The 9,906-nt window shown below is 44.2% G+C and overlaps 1 protein-coding gene across 1 annotated transcript in view; it reads left to right on the top strand.

The window, feature by feature from the left end:
- pard6gb (par-6 family cell polarity regulator gamma b) overlaps positions 1-8,540 on the top strand; it is a 31,086-nt gene extending 22,546 nt beyond the window's left edge. The window contains exon 3 of the mRNA XM_035621093.2: positions 6,926-8,540. Within this exon, the coding sequence (XP_035476986.2) occupies positions 6,926-8,001 (1,076 nt within the window). The 3' untranslated portion in view covers positions 8,002-8,540. The remainder of the gene's footprint in view (positions 1-6,925) is intronic.
- The last annotated feature ends 1,366 nt before the right edge of the window (positions 8,541-9,906 follow it).

Here is a 9,906-nt window from a genome sequence, read left to right on the forward strand (position 1 = left end):
AAGCGCCCTGGATTTCATTAAATCATGTCTTTTCTAATGTAAACACAGGGGAAAAAATTGCAAATGTAGGTAAGGGGGGGGGGGGGGGGGGGGGGGGGGGGGGGGGGGGGGGGGGGGGGGGGGGGGGGGGGGGGGGGGGGAGTTTCACATTCAGTGCCTCGTTCTGACCCGCAAGTCTCATCCCGTTCTCTATACTTTTATGCCATATTCCTGGTGGTTTTTAAAAGTGAGGAGCTTCCAGCTGTGTGTGCGTGCGTATGCGTGCATTTGTGGGGCCCAGGAATGAAGCCCACTGCCACAGCATCCAGTGACCTAATGCAAAAGGCAGCAGGGTCCAGCACTATTCACTATTCTCTCTGTGTGCCTCGTCCCTCTCCAGTGATTACGGTCTCTCCTGTCACTAAGCACATTGTCACGCTTGGCCGAGGACCGTGATGGGGGCGGGCGGGGGGGGGGGAGTTGTTGGGGTGCAGGAATGTCACTTGCATAGATGGACTGTAGCTGAATATGCTGTAGACATAGTAACAAGCCAGAGGTCGTAGGCTTTGGTTTGAGCATACAGTACTGAGCTAATGACTGTAACATTGCTCAACTGTAAAAAAAAAACAAAAAAACACACCAACTTTTCATGCAGTGAGAAATGCAAATACCACGTGGTGTCATTTTTGTATCGCCATTACACTGTGCAATCAGTTTTAACATTATAATGACGAGTTTAAGCCAAACAGTTGTCTATTTCTGCTTCAAGTTTATCTGGGAAAAAAAATCACAAATTTTCGAGGAGCATAGTTTTCTCCACGCAGTCACAATATGCCCGACTGTGCTCAAAGTGCAAATTCTAGCATGTAGCATTGGCTTCATATCTCAATGACCAACTGTATTGTAGAGTTCTCTGCGAGGTCGGGTGTCACCACGGTAGTTATTGCTCCTGTGAAGCCGTCTGAAAGGATCGTGTGTTCGTGAAAGTTCCTCGGCTTGGCTGCTGGTGTCCGGGGTCATGTCGCTGGGCAAAAATATCATTTCCAGAGGGTTCGCACCCCTGAGGGGCCACCAGCAAAGCTGTTAGCAGGGTGTTGATGCTGTCGTCTCCACCCCAAGTCTCACATGCACATAAGAACAAGGCTTTTTACTGACAAAGTTGTTTAAAAATCAGTCATAAACATCAGTCTGACAATCAACAATATAGCTTTTGAATGGTAATAAAACTAATTTATCATTTAGCTGGTACTTTTAATAGCTAATTATATATGAAGTAATGTTTTATGGTATGTTCCTTTGACTCCCATTTACTGACTAATGACAAACATTTCCATTCATGGTCATGCTAGTGCAGGGACACGCAGGCACATGCTCGAACTACAGAGGCAACACGGGCAAATCATGAGTAAATTAATATAAATTCTGTCTGCCTTTGGCATTTCTCCTCATGATATTCCCTCTGCCAACAGAGGTATACCAAAAAAAAAAAAAAACATGAATATGGTGTGCCAACTTTCGCAGAGCATTGTGTGAAATGTCACACATGAAGCCGGCACCCAAACACCTCTTCAAATATCATTAGTCTGAACGTCTGTGTTGTTATTACGGCACCGCTCACCAGTCGTGTTGTGGCATATTCACTTAGAGCCAAGCGCTAATGTTTGTTTATCCGGAACAGTTTTTTCTTTTTTTTTTCAAAGTCAATGATCACATAAGCTGTTTCCAGACATGAACTCTGGAAAATGTGCAGACTTCATTGCATATCTGAAAGCCGCTACAGCGGCATACACGCACATGCATTATACAACTTCTCCGTTGATAAATATTCTGATACCATTTGTGTATTACTCACATTGCATTCACACGTGAAATGAAGCACGAGGCTCAGGGTTGATATAGGATATTGTTGTCGGTGTTTGGGTTCATTGCCGTCGTCTTTCGGGTCTGTGCTGTTTACAGTCGTGTCGAGTCGGTAGTGAATGTGCCAAGACCTGCCAGGAACAAGTGTGCGGAGGCCTTAATGGCTGATCATAAAACTCTTAAGATTCCTGTCTTTTTATGGGAGATGGAAAGCAGGAGGACTTAAAGGGCCTTCTTTTCACAGCTTTGGTTAACTAGAGGTGGGCTGTGGTTGAACAAAGACTACTTTTTTTTTTTCTCCCACTTTTTCCTGTGCTTTGTCAGCTTGGAAACAGCATGGGGCATTCAACAGCAACCGGGGATCACAAAGAAACCAGTTTTATCCCCACAAAATGCACTATTATAACACAAAAGGCTGTATATTGTGTTTCCCCACTCATTTGAATATGATTGTCTGGTGGATGTCAGTTTTCATTAGAGTTGGCACACAGTGTGGCTGTAGAGGTGATTAGCAATATGCCGGTGATGGGGCACGTTACTTTAACAGTATCCTGGCAGGTTTAATGCTTGTCTTCTAAATGTCTTGAACCTGTACGGAGACCTCTCCCACTACATTCACCCCCACATTCCTTGAATTTCATACGTGCGCGCACACACACACACACACACACACACACACACACACACACACACACACACACACACACACACACACACACACACACACACACACACACACACACACACACACACACACACACACACACACACACACACACACACACATTTTGGAGAGGACAATGTAGAAGTCACCCAGAAGCCATCTTTTCACCTCTGACCTCTTCCCCCTGATTCTTCAGTGGGTTACAGACTGGAGCCATTTTAGGCGGTGTTCTCTGGCATCGTTGGGTTTCTGCTTCAGCGCAGCTCCTAAATAAATCACCTCCATGATTACTTTATGCCAAAATTGCAAGACAGAATTTAGATTCACATGGCTGGCAAGGTTGAAAGCCCTCCGTCATATTCTGACCCTCTTTCTTCATCCAGAGAGCTGTGTCAGAGCTCTCATATTACCCTCACTGATACTCGACTTTGCCACAGATGTTTAATGTTATTTAAGTGAATGAATGTTTTTCCATCTCTGTCAGCATTTAGCATCTCTATTAGCTGCATTTTTTTTTGCGGAATCCCCCCCCCCCCCCCCCCCCCCCCCCCCCCCCCCAATCTTTAGTTTAGAACAAACTGCAGTTTAGGATAAATGCAAACATCTGGTGTGTGCACAAAAAGAGTTCCTACATTGTGTATCATCTAACCTGTTTTCATATTCTATGCACTGATCAGAAAATCACATTTGATAGTAAATAACACTGTGGAAATACTGAGTAACACCTAATTGAACAGAGTTGTTCTAATGGTCTGTGGTTCCGAGGTGTTGTTGAGGCTGCAGATGCCTGGCAGTGGCCCAGCAGGCTTTGATCAACGGGTTCACATTGGCTTACCCATCATGCCTCAGTGTAGCCAGGATTAGGGTTGTCAGGAGTTGTTACGATAACCTTTGTGTGATCGGCTGGAACATGCTCACTTAGTCTAGCTCTGCACCACCATCCGTCCGTCTGTGTGCGTGCGTGCGTGCGTGCGTGCGTGCGTGCGTGCGTGTGTGTGTGTGTGTGTGTGTGTGTGTGTGTGTGTGTGTCCCAACCTCTTTTGAAAGCTTTCTTTGACACCTGATGGTTCATCCTTGCTTGGTGACCTTGATGAGCTCATGTTGTTTCATCTACAATTCATAAAATCATTTTCTTCCATCTTTGACTGCAGTCACATATACTTAAATCTCTACTGTAGGTCTCACATGCAAAAAACATGCACACACTTACTACTGTGGAAATACCTTCAGCATGTTGTTTTTTCTCTTGGTGTGCGTCAGTAACAGGGAAACGTAAGTTGACGATGGAAAAACCCTTTTTCAGGTTGACGAATGCATTGGTCCACAATATAATACCGCAGAGCTGCAGACAGACATAGACAGACGGGCTTTTGCTACCACAGTCTGGTTCTATGACTCAACATTTTAATTTGTGTGGCACCTCCAAATACTGTAATCCCATGATGCTCTATGGATTTTACTTCCCAGGGGAATATATGGTAGCTTCAACCATACTTGTAATGGAAGGCATAGTGCACATAACAGCTGCAACTCACACTTACTTGCACCATGGGTGCAGGACTAGATAGTATAAGGAAACTGATGCATTTTCTGAACATTCTAGTGTGTAAACCTTCTCTAGTAATAACCCAAATTAAAATCATGAACGCGTAATATGTCTCCTTTATACGATCAATCGTTTACCAAAATAGTTTCTCAGTAAATTCTTATCAATTGACAGTTGGGTTCGTGGTTTCACCTTAGTGCACTCATGTATGTGTGTAAGATACGAGAAGTATTTCAGCTTTTCTGAAACATGAATCGAAGTCAGGGCTTTCTGAATGCAAGTGAACCTGCTAAACCTGCAGCCGTTTCCATAGTTTGAAATCCTCTGTCATTGCTCACTTGGTTCACACTCACATTGAAACTATGTAATTATGAGGACATGAGGACTTTGATTGACCCATTAGTGAGGAAAACCATTTTTTTAATTTCAGTTTTGCTTTAAGAAGGATTTTTGTATTTTTTTAATTGAACAAGACTGAGGCAGAATTTTTGCATAGACTTTTTAAAATGCCCTTTTCCTGGTTGATATTATTGGTTGATTTACGGACAAATATGTATTGGTATGTAACCAGTGCTTAGCTTTACTTCAATCTCTGTTACCCATATCAAACTAACCCAATGTCTTTGTATTTGTACTGTAGTTTTATTCAAACAAATTATGGGCTTCTCGTGGGATTTAGCAAAACAGCTGTGAGACCTTACTCGCAGAAGGCATCATTGTAGTTGTACACACAGGATTTCTGACTGAAAGATCATCGGTCCCACCAAAAACACTGGCGGTGTGGTGGGGCTGTGTGGCGTGCTGCTGGTTTCAGACCGGGGTGAGGGTGTGGAAGGAGGAGGGCGTTACAGCAGAGACCTGTAATGAGACTGAGGCGGCAGTTCCCCTCCAATATGGTTCCCATCAGGGAAACTTGCACTTGTGGCTAGAATTCCAGTGCTGTAGCAAATGCCTTGTCTGGATTCAATCAAATCAACTTCTGCCACAACATGCGTAGAAAACTAAGAATACCATGCACTGCAAGTTTGATGATACAAAGGATGCTTTTTGCAAAAAGTTGATAAGAGGCTTTTTCCAGGCTAGTTCTTTACCAGGTGTTGCATGCTTCTTGCACAGCAGTTGACAACATTATTTCACGCTGTATGTGTATCTATTATTTCACCATCACTCATTTTTTCATCCTTATTTTTTGACATTTTTATCAATTTAGTCATTGCAAATTTCCCCTGTGCACTGTTGTCAGTGATGCCAACAAGATGCTTTTTTGTTTGTTCTTTTTTTACACCAGACAGTGAGGAACATATGCACAAAAAATCACACCATGTCCCCCAGAACCTCAATGCTCATACCACCACTTCTCTAAAGCTCTGATTAAACAAGATCCTGCTTAGTCAACATTCTGCTCAGGACGAGGAAGAGGAGGGCGGTGGAGTTGGTGGAGGAAGACGACATTTATTAATGAGTCAGCACTGTACGGGGGGTTGTACGGCAGACATCCGCACTTCTCCGAGGCTGGTGGGGACGACTGGGCCAGCTGGCTCTGCTCAGAGACTCCATATTTGTTTCAGTGTTCTCTCCCCCTCTCTCACAGTGTACTTTGAAGACGGGATCCAAAATTACAATGCGGTCACACACACGCACACAATCATCTTGTAAAACAGGTGTCCCACACAGTAGGGCAAAGATGACTCATCGTTGTTTCCATGGAAGTGCAGGAGCTGATGCTCCCGCCTGGGGACCCTCACTTCCTGACACATCAGGCTTTGCTGTGTCCAGATTTCCTGTCTGCCTGAGCGGGGAAGATTAGAGAGCTATGGAGTCAATTTTTTCTTATAAAGGAGCGCACGTGTTTCTTTGAGACACTTTTCACTCCACTCTTGCTTGGCCTCAATCAACCCTCCTTTATTTTATCTGCACATGTGCATGTGCATGTTTCTCAAGTGATATGTTGCTCTGAAGACGTTGCTCTCTTACTGTGAGGATGATCTAGTCCTACATGAAGGTTTTCATTGTTTCACGGATTGCTCTAATTCTCTGGATGGAAATATCACGCCTGAACTGAGATTACCCCACTGATGTTCCCTCACAGCCTCATTCTTTCCATCGTGTATTGTCTTGTCCTCCTTCGAGGTCACTTTCTGGGTCAGCTAGTGGAGATAACTGCATGTAACTGAAAGTACAGTCAGTCTTTTTCTTTTGTTTATTTCACATTCCGTGTTTGTTCTGAGGATAGTGCATGTGTGTATCCAAGTGCATAAGAGTACACTGGAAATCCCTACAGCTGCTGCCTAGTAGCAAAAGGGTGGGTCACCTCTGTCAGCACAGGCAGGAATGTTCTGCACACTCAGCATTTTATCCAAACATACACACACAGCATCTCAGTAGTAGCAGTATGTGAATACAGTTGACATGCTCACGTCATTTTTGATACATAGGTTGGACTCATCATTCTAAAAGGGGACTCGGCTAAGGACTAAACCAGCCACCACCGGGGCTTTGTTTATGGCCTCAGTAATAAAAACTGTGTTAATGTCACATGTGGAATGAAATCTGTATAAATGATTAGTGGGTCTCCTGCAGGAACATTCTTTTCAAGTACATCTGGGCATAGTTTGAGCAGAGGTCTGTGAGTTTGTTAGGCAGGTGGTTTGATTTAAAGGTGTAGGCAAATACTGAAGTACTCGTGTGCACAGGTTTTGTAGCTCAAGTATGGAAATAAGTTATGTTGTCAGTTTGTTACTCTTTGACTTTTCATACCTTTGAAAGTATTTTAGTTTTAACACGGGAAAGCCTGTTTTTTGCACATTAACGCTAATAAAACCTGAATACCCGATGCTTACGCTCTCTGTTTTCTGTCCCCTCTTATTTCTTCGCAGAAGAGGTCGACTATGCTAACTTTGGCACCAACACTATAACACGCAGGAAGAAAGCAGTGGTTGCACTGCGCAACAACGACATCAACCGCAAACGGCCACACATCCGCATCGGCATGCCCCAGGACTTCCGGCCCGTCTCCTCCATTATTGATGTGGACATCCTGCCGGAATCTCACCGTCGTGTCCGGCTGTATCGCCACGGCTCAGACAAGCCTTTGGGTTTTTACATCCGAGATGGAACCAGCGTTCGTGTGACACCACATGGGCTGGAGAAAGTCCCAGGCATCTTCATATCCCGGATGGTGCCTGGAGGGTTGGCGGAGAGCACAGGGCTGCTCGCGGTTAATGATGAGGTGCTGGAGGTGAACGGCATTGAAGTGACTGGGAAGTCCTTGGATCAGGTAACGGATATGATGATCGCCAACAGCCACAACCTGATTGTGACGGTCAAGCCAGTGAACCAGCGCAATAACGTGGTCCGCAGCAGCAGGATATCGGGCAGCTCGGGCCAGTCGTCTGATAGCAGCGGATCCACTGGTTATCCAAGTTTGTCAGTGGCCTCAGTGGGGGTGAGGTCCTCGGTAGCACATGGGTACCAAGACGACCTGGAGAGCGACGAAGAGGCAGATATCGTCATTGAGAGCAGCCTCAAGCGGCCGTCTCAAAGGTCAAATGCTTCCCTGGCATCCAGTGTCTCTCGCACGCATCAGCAGACGCCGCAAACGGTTTCAGGCCTTGCGTCACCTCCCAGCCCCCCCACGCGTCGTTCATCAATGGTCTCCACTGCCTCCTTCCGCTCCCAGCCGAGCCTCAACGGAGGGTCCCACCAACACCAACAACAACACAGTAGCCTCAGCTACCAGCTCCACAGAGACCTGAACCTTCAGCACAGCCTGCACCAACAGCCCCAGCACAGTCACTATGTACAGCCTCCGCATCACAGCAGCAACCCCGCCCTCCGTCACAGCAACGGCAGCCTGCACAAAATCCTCAGCTCCCTGAAAACGGACCCACGGCACAGTCTTGCACTGCCCAGGGGAGGAGTGGAGGAGGACGGCACCGTCATTACCCTATAATACTCAAAATCACACCCAGAGACACGAACATCCCAAACTGCTCAAAGACTTAAACTGGACACACCGGTCCGAAAAGATATGAGTATTAGTGGCTTTTGTCACATATAAATTGAGTAACTCCTGTTTGTTTTTGAAAGATTATTGATTATAGGAAGTTGCAAGCCTGGAATCAAGGAAATTGTATATATTTCTTGCATTTTTAAGGTTGTTTTTGTCTTGAAAAAATGTGTACGTATGTATGTAATAAGCATCAGAACAAATAACATTTTTTTAGGCGAGTCCACTGTATCCTAGAGTTCTGAATGTGCCCGCAGCACGAGATCTCCTGTTAGTGACCACTTTTATAAAGACCTTTCATTCTTATTAATGGGACCAACTTGGGGTTGCTTATGGATGTTTTTAAAGAGTAAATCTATATTTCTTATATTCTGATAAATGATAAATGTGTAGAGTATGATTTTTTTTTAATAGTTCTTTTATGCATTGATGATTGTGATCAAATCCTTGTATCTGCTCCAATAAATTATTCTGTCTCACGATTTTAGTGACTAGTACATCTGACATTTTGGTTATTGGATTTTGATGAATTATTGTGTGATTTAATAGCCATTAATTCCTTAATTATGTCTGAGCTGTTCTGCTCTCATGATAGTCGCTTTATTGCCTCAACTGTTAAATTACATAATAGAGTTATGGACTAATTTTTATTTTGTTTTTGTACTATAACGTCAGTCATGATTGTTAAAGGACACGGGTCAAAAAGTGAAGAAAGCAAACAACAGTTTCATCAACAGAAGAAAGTTTGTGTGATCCCCAGTATCATAACTTAGTCACAGTTGCCTGTCCATGAATTTACTGTAATTGAATTTGTTTCGCCAAACGTTTGTAGAAAAGACACACTGTCTGAGAAACAAGCAGTGGATGCAGTTTCACTTGAATAATAATTTGTACAGCTCAGGGGGAAACTGTTTAGAACACCACATACTTTTGATTTCAACCCCTCAAAAACCACAAGTCCGCCTCGAGAGACTTTTCTCTCGACTCACTGCTGACAGTCAACAGAACAAATAATCATGGCAAAGACTGACATTCCCATTTTTTCCCCAGCAGCCGAATCTGGGGACTGGGAATGCATAACCATAAAACATGTCATGAGCCTTATGACATTTTTGATGGTAATGCATTCCCCTCACGACACAAGGGTGTGACTGCACAAAAAATACTATGCGGTTAACATTGTGCAGCTAATGCAAAACTTAGTTTGCTGTAGGTACTGGGGTGAAAATATACTATGTAAAACCAAACTGATTTCTTACAGTAGTATTACTTAAAGATAGTGAACAGTTCAAAGTAATTTAGAGTTTTATCGGAGCATCTCTTCTGTAACCTTTGAGCAAATCTGCAGCCTAATGCAACATGCCCATCCATGCCAATTGGAGGCAATAATCAGGTTGAGTGGAAGGTCAAATTTCAGCACAAAATAATTTGCTGTAGACATCACAGAACGAAGGAGTATTTGAAGGCTGAATTTCCCTTATAATCAGACAAAACCAGTCTTTATCATCCTCTGGATGTGCAGAAGGAATGCAGCTTTGTCCCGGGTCAGAGGCCGTCCAGCAGCAACAAACTCCCCTTCACCTCTCCACTAATGAATGTTTGTCTGCTGTGTTTGCTCAGCATGTGAAACAGCGAACAGATCATCGGCATCCAGCTGCTCTGCTTTGGTTGGAGACTGCACCGCCGAGCAGAAGATTGTGGGTTTAGTGGGAGACCCAAAACTCTGACAGTCTCACAATTACTCTTTGCTATCAGTGACTTGACAATCATGTGGCGACCTGTAGATGATTTAGACAAAAAATGTTGCTCAGTGATGCTCATCCGACAAATCAGGGATTAAGGCGTTGA

The sequence above is a fragment of the Scophthalmus maximus genome, chromosome 22 (assembly GCF_022379125.1).
Source record: "Scophthalmus maximus strain ysfricsl-2021 chromosome 22, ASM2237912v1, whole genome shotgun sequence".
Taxonomy (NCBI): Eukaryota; Metazoa; Chordata; class Actinopteri; order Pleuronectiformes; family Scophthalmidae; genus Scophthalmus; species Scophthalmus maximus.